This window comes from Anabas testudineus, chromosome 16 (assembly GCF_900324465.2).
Source record: "Anabas testudineus chromosome 16, fAnaTes1.2, whole genome shotgun sequence".
In the NCBI taxonomy this organism is placed as follows: domain Eukaryota; kingdom Metazoa; phylum Chordata; class Actinopteri; order Anabantiformes; family Anabantidae; genus Anabas; species Anabas testudineus.
The window spans coordinates 14,133,284-14,148,413 of NC_046625.1; the positions used below are offsets into that span (position 1 = coordinate 14,133,284).

The following is a 15,130-nucleotide window of genomic DNA, read 5'->3' on the forward strand; positions in this document are numbered from 1 at the left end:
ATCATAGAAAGCCTAAATTCACTAAGGGAACGATGCAAAGATGACACTAATGGACCTTTTTGGACAATTTCAAACCTGCCTGATTCAAAGGAAATACTGTTTAGATGTAATGGTACATAAAATTGATGGGACGATAGTAGTTTTTTCTTATTTACCTAAATTGATATAGTCAACAGGAAGCTAAAATGCACCAGCATTGTTCAATAGCAGAGAATGGACATACAATTCTCTTTCCTTAAGTATATTAAAGTATCTTTTTAAAGAGAGTGAGATTTACAGGAACCACTTCTTAAGAGGCAGGCTTTCCCTGTTTCTAAGCCTAAAAGAGTTGACATGAGGACCTAGCTATACTTTGTAGACTCTGCAGGATAATATTGTCTCTAAAAAAACTGATGAATGATAAAAAAGAGAGTTAAGAGACAGATCAACTGCACTGACTTTTCTAGGTTAGTGTTTAACCTTAATATCAGTGGACGGAGGTCACTTGAGTTTTGAAATCTGCATTTTGAAATCTGATGTTGGAACAGTAGAATATGTCGTGCTGTGCGCTCTTCACAACAAACAAAATAATTCATGTTACACCTTCTGCTGTTTTGCAGCTGTATTTTCATCGAATGTCAGCACAGTTCAACGTTTAAGTCGGTTGCATTGCTATTTTAAAACAGGTGAAATGCTGTAAATACTGGCCTGACGACAGTGAGATGTACGGTGACATTAAGATCACTCTGCTGAAGACGGAGACGCTCGCTGAATATACAGTTCGCACCTTTGCACTGGAGAGGGTAAGTTACTTAAGATTGACTTTTTGCCTACCTTTGGCTCTTTTACATTTGTTAGTACATGTGCTAATCTCATTTTGTCACTGCAGCCACAGAGTAGAAAGCAATATGTGATGCATTTAATGGCACTCTGTGTATTTTCAACCATGATGAACATATTGTTAGCCACGTGTTATAACCATGTTTTTTTCTGTTACCTGAAAAAGAGAGAATTAAACTTAGACGTAGTATATTAACAAACAGGATTAGGTTCTTGAGAGAACTTAATGCTGATGGGCGTGGGAGCCAAATGTTAAATCGGGAGGAATTAGCACCAGTAGTTATGTGAATGCCCCTGCTGTCTTTCCAACATAGCTGTTACAGAGTTGTGCCCCTGATGGCCTCCATCCTGTCAATCTCCCTGGGGATCTCTCATTGGAGGGGCTCAGAGCTATGCTGGAGTGACAGTGGCACAAACACAGCATTATCATCACACTGTCACATTTGTTCTCCATGGGCACACGCTGCTGCTTATTCAAATCGGCATGAATTTGGGAGCTGGTGACAGCTTGTTTTTCATAGCTCTTTTCCATTCTTTTTTTGGATTTCTCTCTTCAACAAATCTTTGCTTTGCGTCGCTGTCATCTCTGTACAGAGGAAGAAATTGCTGTGTGACTGCAGCAGCCTCCCAGTAGAGAGTAGAAACCTCCCAGCCCTCCCTGAGCTCTCAGAGAGCCTCCGTGATTCCTTTCTGTGTGTCTGTCACTCTGCAGCTGCTACCAGCATGTGATGCCCCTAGGCCTAACTGCCTTAAAAAACCTAACACCCAACGTAAATAATGTCCTGGTTGCCCTCATGCTGAACTAAAAAATCTGCCACATCTGCTACAGAGGGGGAATATCTCTGAATGGATGGAAGGACGTCTTGGATGAAGTAGTGGCCTGCGGGCTGCAATCGTTAGGACACAAGCCACATATATTTTCTGTTTTTACATGTAACATTTATGTGTACTGTGTTTCTGTTGACAGAGAGGATACTCGACCAAGCATGAGGTGCGTCAGTTCCACTTCACGTCCTGGCCTGAGCACGGGGTGCCCTATCACGCCACTGGACTGTTGGCCTTTATACGAAGAGTGAAAGCCTCAACACCTCCTGATGCCGGCCCTGTGGTGGTCCACTGCAGGTAGCATGATACTCAGAGACTGCTGTAGCCTGTAGTGTTATGAAACCAAACCAGAGAAAGCTAAACAATTAATCTTAGAGTTATGCTTAATAGGATTGTTAGTTATGTAGATTACAGTTCTGATACTAGAATATTCTTGTTTTTAATCTTAATTTAAACTGCTAAACTTAAGTTTTAGTAATATCACAGCTAAATGAGACCATTCCAGTCTATTTTTAATGAATACAGAGTGAAAAACACAGCTGATAAAGTGGCAGTAAGCACAGTGTGACCTAACTTGCCCCTTTTGGCTGCTAACACTAGTTCTAATTTGGCAAACAACCATCACTCGCACAACCCGTGTGGGTTCTCTTCTGGGTTTTGGCTCTTTTTAAATCATGCGGTGATAATAACTTCTAATCACCTGATTATACATACTGTACACTGAAGGAATAGTGATTATTTGATGCCTTAAGAAGGAATGCTCCTCTTTGTTTGCCAGTGTGGGGGCAGGCCGCACTGGCTGCTACATCGTGCTGGACGTCATGTTGGACATGGCCGAGTGTGAAGGCGTGGTGGATATCTACAACTGTGTCAAAACTCTCTGCTCTCGACGCATCAACATGATCCAGACAGAGGTCAGGTCAACTTCACACCCAGGGAACCGCTTCGCTTTCCAGCGTGATAGCTCAGGATTTTTTTTTTATTTTTATTTACATACAGTATCCAGGAGGTTACATCACTGGATACAGTATACCAACCTATCTCCTTTAGTGGAGAGTTAGGTTTTATAAATATTTGTTTTTCCCTCCTGTTGTTTGGAAATTCAAAGAGTGAGGTGGGGGGGGGGGGGGGTGTATAATACTTCCCCTCTGGGACTTATGTAAAGGTCATTGCAATAGTTTTGGAGAGTAGACTCACATCGACGCTCAGTGTGCTGTGTAGGCACGTGCTGTTCCCTTCGATGTGAAGATAATTTGCATATTCACCCCTTATTATGTAAATCCAACATTGACTTAGCTGTTTATTACATTTGTAGTTATTTACAGGGGTGCTCTAATTAAATGCACGCTGCATGTGTTTGTTTACTTAGAAATATTAATTCTCCAGCAGCTTTGATACACCACCAACATTATAGCATCTTTAATTCATAACAAGCCAAGTTATGAAAAATCACTGCCAGTCTTCACATCGTTTGATTATTTGTTCACATCTACACATGGTCATATCCTGTTGCAGCCCCAACCTGCATCCTTTATAATGTCTGCGTAACTGTTTACAGCCATGTACCCCACAACTGTCGTCTGAAATCCACTCCAGTATAGTATGCCCACACTATGCACAGTCAAGACCCTCAGTTTTGTTATTTGTTGTCCTTTCAGGAGCAGTATATCTTCATCCATGATGCCATCCTGGAGGCCTGTCTGTGTGGAGAGACAGCCATCCTGGTGAACGAGTTTGCCGTCACCTACAAAGAGATGCTGCGAGTAGACTCCCAGAGTAATTCTTCCCAACTGCGGGAGGAGTTCCAGGTCAGTGTTGTGCGAGATGTTGGAACAGCAGGACCTTGATTAATCTTAAAGCGCAGTTTTATATTTGCAAAAATGTGCATCCATTAAAATATGAAACATGCAAACTCATGTTCTTAATTACACAGCCCACACACAGTAATTTGCACTCATAATGCAATTTATTAGACATCATCAACAGCATTTCTTCAATTACCTTAATGGAACCTATTAGCAATTCAACTGCTACAGTTAACTTTCAGCAACAACAGTAATAGTGTAATACTGCTTCACCTGCTACTGCATGTACTGTAGTGCTGCTACAGTGTAGATATGACTATTGGAGTACTACTAATAACACAATCAGCTTTTGTTTTTGCATTTAACTACACATATACTGTTAATACTAGTTCTTCTGCTACCTCTGCCACTAATAATAATGGTGTAATATGAATGGATGTGAAGGTGATTCAGTCATACCTGGTAACTGCTTTGTTTGTCCAGTGCATACAAGGTGGGGCCAATTGCCTATTCGCTATGTATTGTATCTAACTCTACAATGTATTTGCTCAGTTCAGTTAAAACATACAGTTGAGTATTCAGACAGTTACATAAACAACAGACGATGACACAGACATTTTAAAGTCAACAGAATGCAGAAAGGGATAGACTAATGGATAGGCTGTATGAGTGTGTGCCATGTAAGCATCCATTAATGTGTGTGTGTGTGTGTGTGAGAGTGCGGGATAATGTTATTTTCCTTTCACTTCTGATTCTGTGCGTATTGTTGAAATGCTCTGCCTGGTTTACAGGAATGTAGTCTCAGAACGTTTTATTAGATGTTGATTAGGAGAGAGGAGAGCCAGCTGTGTTCCCACATGCTTTACCTGCCTCATCCGCCTCCCTCTGCTGCGGTGCTCAGCCAGCAGCCACACTGATTTCAGATTTAGCATTTCAAAGTAGAACTGAAAAAGGCTCGTGCTCCTCCTTTAATTTTGTACTGTTTTATCCGCACACCAAGTGGGAATTATAACGGATGTGTTGCTTTGGATTAGCGAATGGTTCAGTAGGTACTGAGACACTGTGGTTACTAAAGGAAAATGTTACATATATCTGTCTTTGATCTTGAAAATACATTCATCTGACATTGTTATGAAAGCCCTTCCATCGCCCAGTGAGCTCTGTGTTTGCCTTTTACTCTGTCATCCTGTAGACAGCAAACAGCCAACCAGTAGAACTGAGACCAGCAAGTCACAGATCTGTTATTGATGCAGTGTATTAATGATCCAAACATTTCTAATGTTATTACGCCTAAATGAACAAAGTGTTCATCAAAGAAAATTGGTATGCAATATTTTCTTCATTACATTCCCTGCTATTATGCATTCAATCAGCTATCAGTGGTATATTCAGAGTATTAAAGTTTCCTTTAATTACCATTATTGAATTCCTGGCATTTTCCGTATCTCAGTCCTCCCTCCTTCCTTCCTCCTGCCTAACTTCTCTAACTCCCCAGCAGCGCCTCACCACTCACCATGCCTTCCACCTTTTAAACGCTTACCTCCATTTCGCTTCATCCTCCCCTCATTCACCTGTTTCACATTTCCAATTGCAGACGCTCAATTCCGTGACTCCCCACCTGGATGTAGAAGAGTGCAGCATTGCTCTGTTGCCCAGAAACCGAGAGAAGAACCGCAGCATGGATGTCCTGCCGCCTGATCGCGCCCTGGCCTTTCTGGTTACGACAGAAGGGGAGAGCAACAATTACATCAATGCTGCTCTCGCTGACAGCTTCCACCGACAGGCCGCTTTCATCGTGACCCCTCACCCTCTGCCTGGCACTACGGCAGACTTTTGGAGACTGGTTTTTGACTATGGCTGCACAGCCGTGGTCATGCTCAACCAACTCAATCAGTCAAACTCTGCCTGGGTAAGGTCAAAGTGTTACATACAGTTTTATTGCCATTGATTGTTGACTACAAAATATTTGAGTTCACTCATGCAGGAACTGCTTTTTGCTGTACAAGTTTTTACTTGAGGTTATCTAAACTTTACTTGAGACTTTCTTGGCATACCCTGTCTGCACTGTTTCTATATCTTACTGTGCTTGGGATTACTTCTTCATGCCATTTTGTTGGGCTTTGATCCCTGACCGCATTGATCTAAAGGCATGACTAGATAACACCCGCCCCAGTTTTCCCTTCCCCTCCTCAAGTTACATCTCTGGAGAATAGGCTTGCAGTACCCTGCAGCCACAACTCGGGGTTTTTTTTCTTTTTTTTCTTTTTGGCGTCCCATTTTTTACTCATGAGCATATGTCTTTCTCTGTGCTCTAGTATTCACTGTTCCTTCTTTAACACTCTAGTAATGGAAAAAGATTCAAATTCAAAACACAGTAAAACACTGAGAAGAAACGATAAAAAAAGTCATAAATATATATTTTTCAGAGGCTCTTTTAAAGCACTTAAAACCTTCCCTAAGACCCTATAGTAAGTATTCCTTTTGGTTGGAGCTGTAAAAGCAAAGCTTGAACTGGTAAACAGGGGCTTAAGGGCTGTGTCAGATAATCAGGTATCATACTTAATAAGGCTTTAAAAAGTCAGTGATATGTCTGAAAGTCTATTTTAAAATATGTAGGCACAGACATATAATCATGTGTCATAGTTTTTTTTTTGTTTGTGTGCAATGTTCTGATTAACACAGAAGATCAGATTGTAACAATAGTTGAATGAGGTTGAAATGTGAAATTGTTCTGATATCATTAAATAAAGCAAGTATTTAACTGTCAAGATATTCTTCAGGTGGGAGAAATTACTACTAATACTACAACTAGTACTACTACTACTATCTACAGTGGTAGTTGTGGGAATTCACAACAGGAGTCTTATGTAAGTGTCAGATTTTTAGCAGAAGGGACAACACACTCAGCCAAATGCTGGTACATCGTGACTACAGGCGTATTTAGCCAATAATTAAGATCTCAGTTTTGTTGGAGTTAAGCTGATTGGCAGACATCCAGTGCTTAATGGCAGATAAACAGTTGTGTAGAGATGACATTGGTGCTGAATAATTCAATAACACTGGGACAGGTACAACTTGGTGTCATGAGTGTAGTAATGGAAGGAAATAAGAAACATCACACTGTGTAACATGGTAGCCTGAGGAAAACAATGAAAAGAATAGGAGTGGACAAACAAACTGACTCTTGAGGGACACACACACATACAAAAGGACAGTGCCTGTCAGAAGATAAAGTCATTAAAAGTAGGAGGTAGACAAACCAGTCAAGGACAATCTCAGATTCTTCTAAATAACATTATTTTAATCCTTAGTGTGAAATGCTGCACTGAGATCTAAATACCTGCATGCATAGTTAGCAACAGCCTCCATTAATATATCATTAATAACTAGAAATGTGAAGTACTTTTGTATAAATAAATAAATTACCATGTGTTTAAACCTGTATTATCAATATTTGAATGAATAACTAAATTACATGTACAAAGCTTAGTACAATATAAGTAGTATCCTTTACCCTAGATTTGTATTTTAGGCATAGATGCAAAATTAACAAGCTTTGTGGAATCAAACCGTATATCACAGCCTTAGAAAACTGCTGCTTACTTACTTAATTAAAAATGAATTAAAATGAATATCTAAAAGAAGAGTGGTTGTTATTTGTTATTTATATTTTGAACTGGATTTGATCTTCACAGTTTATTGCATGTTAATTGTAAACAGACACCAATCTCTCCATTTATTCACTTATTTATTGAAAAAAAAAAAACATCAATTAGTTTCTATCTACAGTAGCACTTATGGTGAGAATATCTCACCAAAAGAGTCATGTCGACCTTCAAATGCTTTTCAACTTGTTTCTCCCAGCGCCATGCAGTCCTTCTGAGTCTCGCCTGAAAATTGCGTTACCGCCACTTTAAGTTGTTCATTGCAAGATGTTGTTATGAACCCAGCGCAGTTCATTTGTGGCACTGGTGCACTCTGTCTTCACCATGCTGTTATATCTCAAAGTGCATTACATCTCTCTCTACTCATACTGCTTCTCCCCCCTTTTTTAACACCAATGTTACGGCGTAACAGCTCCTGTTCTGTGTAGGCACACACTTACACCAGTCTGTGTGTCTCTTCAACTGTATGATCTTCTTTTTATTAAGATTACACACTCTAATGTCCATGCCGTCCACCGAGTTCTTTTTTCTAAGTTATAAGAAGACAGTTTTAGGTCACAATTACTGTGCGTGCCGCATTTCACCACTGATAAAACCATCTCGTCTCTCTCTGTTACCTCTGCTCTGCTTCTAGCCGTGTGTTCAGTACTGGCCAGAGCCTGGTTTACAGCAGTACGGACCCATGGAAGTGGAGTTTCTGTCCATGTCTGCAGATGAGGATGTTATTACTCGTCTGTTTCGGGTCAAGAATGTCACAAGGGTGAGTCATTAAAACACCTGCACAAGACATGTAGTTCCACGAGGTACTTCACAAATTTGAGCCTCATTAGAAATGCATTAGCTGTGGTCCTCTCTGGTAAGCCACATGTGGCATTTTACCTACAGTACATTTAGAGCTACCACCTGTAATGTGCATTCAAAAAAGCCTAGGCTTGTCATAGGCTTGGCTGTAAAAATACTGTGTGTCTGAGACCTTCTGGTGATGATGAATGAATGAATTTCTGTGCAACTTATGTGTGTGCAAACTCAAAAGTGGAATGCCTCGCAGAACGGTGGTTATGTGCTTCTTCATCATTATCTGGCTATATTGTTTTTCTATGCATGTACAGTGGCAGTCCTCTAGTATATGCCTCGTGGGACAGAGGTAGTTGTCAAATAAAATATACTCTAAAATATAAACCGGAGATTTGTCCTGAGCACAATGGCAGATGAGTGGAAAAATATATTTATAGACTGTATAATACACACAGCACACAGCATTTTTTTGATATTCAGTAGTCCAGAAAATTGAAGCAGAGCCACCAGTGTTTCCATAAGATGTTTTTGTAAGAGTGATACTTGCCATTAAAACTTTCTTTCTAAGAAAATCATGCAAAAAAGCCCATTGACATGCATGTAATAAAGGTCAGTCTCTCCCCTTTTCCATTTCTTCCTGTCATTACCTAGATAGGCGTCTTCCCTCTCTTAGGTGACTGCTGGCATACTAAATAGATGGCTTTCATCATCATAATGCATGTCGTACTTTCAGTTGCCCGTAGGATGCTTATTACAGGCTACAAAGCAGACTTATTTTTGATTTGTTCACAACCCATGCCACATGTTATAAAAGGATAGACATAGTCATAAAATAGACTTTAAAAGGGCGGAGCTGACAGGTCTGTCATGGTAGAGGAGAGCACAGGGGATGTCAGTGTGGTCTTTCCTGAAAAATGTCTCCAAGTGAGTGCATATGTATGAATCAGTCATTTTGACTTTACACACATCACACATCATATTGACCGCGTGTGTATGCAGGTACGGTTTTTGCATAAGCACATGCACGCATCCTGCCTAGGATCACGGTCAACCAATTACTGGAGAAATCTGTATGCAAGGCGTTTCCCAGCTGCTGTTATAAGCAGTGCGACGGGCAGCACCCAGAATTTTCTTTCTTGATTGGCAGTCTCACGTCCCCTTTCCACTGCCCTTGTCAGTCCCCTCTCTACCTGTGGCACTTTTCTTTACCCAGTACACACCACTGTCAAGGAGAGGGCAACTTAACACAGCATGAGAGGAATCAAATCACACAGAAATAAACACACACCTCTCCCTCTGTGTGCTCCTATCTCTGTGTATTAGTGTGTATTTCCTATGCGTGACATTGATATACAAGGGTAGGGAGTAAAAGTCAAAAGAAGTGCGTTGTAAGCATATGTATGTGAGGGTAGGAGAGGAGTGCGAAAAAAAGGTACACTGTGTAAATCCCACCTCCGCTGAGGTAATTCCTCCATGCATCATTGGTGTCTTTGCGAGCCCAATTTGCATGACTTACTGTTCTCTTCTGGTCCTTAAGTATTAGGTGAGATTCTACGGGACAAGGTTATGAACACATAGGGACCTCTTTCACATAAAGCTTGGGCCCCACTTGCACCTGCAGACCCATATATCTCAAAGCCAGTCTGCTGAGTGAGCACAGCAGAGAATGCCAGCACACAACCTGGGGAGCATTCAAACACAGGCGATAACTGGCACGCGCATGCATACCGAAGCAACCAGTAAATGTAACACGAATCAGATGTGTGTGAGCATGATGGACCACACAGAGCAGTATACTTAGATTCCATGTGTTCTGTGTTTTGTGTTGCATTTAAAGCTCCAAGAAGGCCAGCTGGTGGTGTGTCAGTTCCAGTTCCTGCGCTGGTCGGCGTATCGCGATGTTCCGGACTCCAAGAAGGCTTTCCTCAACCTGCTCGCTCAAGTGCACAAGTGGCAAAGAGAGTGCGGAGAAGGACGCACTGTTGTGCACTGCCTGTGAGTAATCTTGTGCATCATGTACTGGAAATTAAAATACAAAGCAGGAAAATGTTCCGTCTATCTCGGAAAAGGTCTGGGAGATTTAATTACTGCTGTTGAAGACTGACATTTAAAAGTAAAAGCTTATTCGCAGAGGGGAGCGTCACAAAAATGCCTCTTAAAACATGGAGAATCATGACCACATCTGTGTGATGATTAAAAGTGAGAGTGACTGTGTTGTATGTTGTCTCTGGCGTGGTCGGTGCAATGAGATGCAGCGTCAGGTGTTTTTCTATTGTAGTGTTTTGCACTGTAGAAAATCCAATTGCGGTGTGATGCGCTGCACTGTGGGTTGGTGTAGTGTGTGGTGTTGTATGCTCCTCTGTTGTCCTAAGCCCCCGGAGCGCACATCCGCTGATGAATATGAATGGGCCGTCCAGCTTATTGCTAACCCATCACACGTTCATCCTCACCACCCCCGTCCAAAAGCACATCACTCAGCGCTGTCACACAGTGTTACCCACAACAACCAGGGAAGAGATTATGGAGATCAAATCAATTATGGCTTAATACAGAATGCGATGGTTCTCACTACAGTAAATCCAGCACTGCCAAAGCACTGATGACGATTGATTACCTTAATATTGCTTGTATACGCTGCAGAGGCTCCTATGCCCACCTTCACTGCGATTGTCTCAGGAGAGAGGAAGTGGATTGTCGTCCGGTAGTTTATTGATATTGCCTATCATTTATGATGACCAGGACAATATTTCCGAAGAAATGGCACACTGTGCTGTTATTTCTCAATTTTCTCTTACCTTACAGCCTTTCTTGTGTTGCTATTTTTATTGTGTACACATGCTGTATTAACTGTATCAAATGCCAGTTTTTCAGGAGGCAATATAAAAACTAAAATAGGGTTATCAGATTACACATACTCTTCCTGGTTATATTATATTATTGTCTTCCAGAACCAACAAAAATATATTAGAATACTTTTTCCCATTGGACAAGGAGATATACTGTATTGGTAGATTGTAAATTACTAAATTATACTATAGTTCTGCTACATGGTGTGCTGTGAAGGTTTTGAGCATATTTAAAATTGTACTGGTTCTGGACTACACCACAGTAATATATGTATATATACAAACATACATACATACATACACACACTATTGCTCAAAGGTTTGGGATCACTTCGAAATGTTATTGTTTTTAAAGGAAACGCACACGAAATTATTCTAAATAGGAAATATAGCAATAGAACAGGACATGCTGACATTGTCAAAGTTAGAAATAATGATTTTAATGGAAAAGATGAATGTGTTCTTCAAACATTTCCTTCATAAAAAATGCACCTTTTGCAGCAATTACAGCCTGGCGGACCTTAGGCATTCACGCTGTCAATTTTTCAAGATAAATTGATGAGATTTCACCTCATGCTTCCTGGAGCATCTTCTACAAGATGGATTGGCTTAATCAAGTCTTTCTCCATATCGTGCGGTCAAGCTGCTCCGACAACAGCTCAGTATGGTTCACACCTGGAGACTGTGCTGGCCACTCCATTTCAGTCAAAATACTGGTTGACTTCTTATTCTTCAAATATTCCTGACACATTTTGGAGGTGTGTTTTGGGTCATTATGCTGTTATAGGATGTAAATGGCCCAATCAAATGCTGCCCACAGGGTATGGCATGGCGTTTCAAAATATTGAGATAGTTTCCCTTCCTCAATGTCCCTTCCACTCTGTACAAATCTCCTATTTTACCACATCCAAAGCAGCCCCAGATCATCACACTGCCTCCACCATCCTTAACTAAATGTATTATGCACTGTTCTAGCATCACTTCATTTGTTCTGCATCTCACAAATGTTATTTTGTTTGATCTGAAGACTTCAAACTTGGACTCATCTGTAGACACCACCTTCTTCCAGTCTTCCAGTGTCCAATGTCTGTGTTTTTTTGCTCATCTCAGTCTTTTGTTTTTTAGGCCAGTTTAAGTTAGAGAGATAGACAGATTTTTCGTGGCAATACTATCATGAAGTCCAGCATCCTCAAGTCTCCTCTTTACTGTTGATGCTGACACTGGTGTTTGCCATGTACTATTTAGTGCAGCTGCCAGTTCAGGACCTGTGAGACGTCTTTGTCCTAAACTACACACTCCCACTCCTTTTTCTGTCCCTGTCCCTGTCCCCTGCCAGTTTGTGCTGTTTTTGAAGAGAGTAGTTAACAGCATGATAAGAAATTTTAAGTTTCCTCAAAATTTCAAATTTTAAATTTTTAAATTTTACAAACTTTAGAGCGTTAGTGTACTAAACATACAGTAGACATGAGGCAGATGGGAATGTTTAAGGATGATTTTGCAGGCTATTGGTCCAAAGCACTTAATAGTATGTAATTTTGACCTTTACAATGCCACGGGCTGGTCTTCTTCATGCCATATTGAAGTAGTACTTTTCCTTTTTTTTTTTCTTTTTTGGATTAACCATGACCTGCATGACTGAAAACCTTCCCAGACTATGCAGTAATTTGAGCTGAAGGACCCCCAACCAAGTGAATTAAGTGCAAAAACTTTCAAAAGTCAGACACTCTGTATTGTAAATCCATGTTTGATTGATCTAAGGAAATATTCTAATATTTGGAGATACAGGATTTATGATTTTTTATGAGCTCTAAGCCATTGAAATCAAAGCTTGATGTACTGTGTGTAATGATTCTAGAATATATGAGAGTTTCGCTTTTTAAATTAAATTGTAAAAAAAATTACTTTTTCATGTGAATGTCTTTTTTTTAGACACACTAGTATATTTGATATATTAAGAACAAAGTGGTGGACAGACTGACTGATGAACATTGCCATACTTTTCACATGATTAAAAATGCTGCATTAAAGGATAAAATATTTCTATTAGATTCATAAATAACATTAAATGCTTAGTAACTTCCTAACTTCTGTGATGTCTATTTAAACAACACGTCTCCTCTGCAGTAATGGCGGCGGTCGCAGTGGGACCTTATGTGCTTGCAACATTCTCCTTGAGATGATCCAGTACCAGAACATGGTGGACATCTTCTATGCTGTCAAAACGCTACGCAACTGCAAACCCAACATGGTGGAGTCCCTGGTAAGACAAGTCTGTAGACAAAACAGAAAGGGACATATCTATAGGTTTTCTCATGTCTTCAGTTCTTAATGTAAGAATGTTTTACTTTTCTTTAGGATCAGTATCGATTCTGCTACGACCTTGTCCTGGAGTACCTGGACTGCTTTGAAGGAAGATAGCAACTACATGTTTACCACAGTGGCAGTACCCCACAAGCTGAAAATTTGATTAATGCCCACCCACTGATCCCCTCTACTTTAATGTTTGGACCTATGGACTTGAAAGAACCGCAAAGGCAGGAGAGGGGAAAAAAACTGGTCAACTTTTAACCTTTAATGTACAGCTGTGATTTCCTCCTTGTTGGTGATGTTTGTCTCTTTTGATATTTTTTGTGCTTTTCTCGGTCCTTTTCTGCCTCTCAGACTAAAGCTCTCTTTTGTGCTAAATATTTCTGTAGCAAACAAAACAACAATATTCTGAGCTACAGAGTGGACCTGTCTCTTCAGAAGAAGGGTCACCTTGGCTGTGTTTCATCAATTTCATCCAAACAGTGAGGGGAGGGGGGCTAACGCCACAGTTACAGCAGCATTATCTAAATGTGGAAGTATTTTCTTCTTTCTAAGAGCTGCATACAACAGCAGTCCACTGTGTGTGTGTGTGTGTGTGTGTGTGTGTGTGTGTGTGTGTGTGTGTGTGTGTGGGGCATGACTTATCTACCATACCATAAACTGCCTTATTCTCTGGTGATAGGACACATTTATTCAAATCACTGAAAAGTCATCGTGCTGGTGTACAAACAGCAGCAAGAGATGTTAACAAGGGACCTACGGCAAGATAGACCAACCCAGTCCTGAACAGTATCGGTGCAGAAACTGTACAGTAGTGCAATGTGTTGTATTTTGCCATGTTTGTGCTGGATTACCATGTGTGCTATAGGTGGACATTTCCAGGGACAAAAGCACTCGGCCTGGTGCCACCATGCCAGATTCTTGTTTCATTACTGTCACAGTGCCAATCCCACTGATTGACTTGAATCCTCTCTTTACTTTGTTCTACTGCTTCATCTTGATATACGCCTACGAACATACAGTATGTACTGCGTCAGCTTATGATCCTACTCCAGAGTGATTGTTTGTATCTTATACCCAGCAGAAAAGAAAAAAAAAGGAGCAGGGGGGACCCGTAAGGATGTGTTCATATTACAGCGGAAAAACAGAGTTTGTGTGCTTCATCTAGTTGTCGTGTACTGTATGTGGTGCGCCGTGTGCACCAGCATCTGCGGATCATTAAGTTATTGGTCTACATGTGCTGGTTAATTTCTCAACCTGTACAAACTGTACAATAACAAATTAGTCTTTTATCGAACAAACTGTCCTCATTGCAGATGCAACTAACCAAAACACAACCCTCCTGAAATGTCGCAAACTACTGCTACCAACATTAGTGTTGTAGCTAAATTGGTGCCATTGAGTACAGCGCCCCCAGCAATTTAAATGAGGAAAATACTGTACCGACCACCACAGAACATGCAGCACAGCACCTTTATTTTGCCGCTGTAATGTGAATGCACTTTTAGAAATGTACCGACATGCCATAGTGGTGGTGTTACAAATGATGTTCCATTAATGCTGTGGTGAATTGTTCAAATCAGTGCCGCGTTACAGGTTTTACAACTCTTTCACTCCTTTGTTGCATTTAGTTGTACTATAAACAGTCGAAGCAAGCTAAGCCAGTTTGAATTGTGTTGCATTTCAAGATGAGGGTTCACTTTGACTGACTTTTGAAATGAACATTAGTTGTTGTTCGTAGTGGTGTAAAGTAAATAAATATATAAATAAAATGGGGCATTAACTTTGTGTAGAAGGTAAATATGTTATTTTGCATCATTGTGTTTCACATTGGTGGTCATGTTTTAAATTTATTTTTATATTTTATCACAAAATAAAAATGGGATTTTAATTAGGAACTGTAAGAATTAGTTGCCCACTGACGTTGCTGCTTAGTTATCATGGACTTGATGGACAAAAGAAATCCACTATTTTTCACCTACAGGAACTACTGGAGCCCACTGGAACTGTTAATGCCTAAATCAATAGGAACTACTCCAGCTGGTTAGCATGTTTGATGAACATGATG

General features: G+C 40.5%; 1 protein-coding gene across 3 annotated transcripts in view; it reads left to right on the forward strand.

Annotated features, from left to right (window-relative positions):
* The window catches only part of ptprub (protein tyrosine phosphatase receptor type Ub), a 136,796-nt gene extending 121,939 nt beyond the window's left edge, over window positions 1–14,857 (forward strand). For all 3 annotated transcript variants that reach the window (XM_026370759.1, XM_026370760.1, XM_026370761.1), the window contains 9 exons: window positions 666–782; window positions 1,787–1,941; window positions 2,423–2,558; window positions 3,303–3,452; window positions 5,044–5,358; window positions 7,749–7,874; window positions 9,747–9,904; window positions 12,880–13,015; window positions 13,111–14,857. In XM_026370759.1, the coding sequence (XP_026226544.1) occupies window positions 666–782; window positions 1,787–1,941; window positions 2,423–2,558; window positions 3,303–3,452; window positions 5,044–5,358; window positions 7,749–7,874; window positions 9,747–9,904; window positions 12,880–13,015; window positions 13,111–13,173 (1,356 nt within the window). In that variant the 3' untranslated portion in view covers window positions 13,174–14,857. The remainder of the gene's footprint in view (window positions 1–665; window positions 783–1,786; window positions 1,942–2,422; window positions 2,559–3,302; window positions 3,453–5,043; window positions 5,359–7,748; window positions 7,875–9,746; window positions 9,905–12,879; window positions 13,016–13,110) is intronic.
* The last annotated feature ends 273 nt before the right edge of the window (window positions 14,858–15,130 follow it).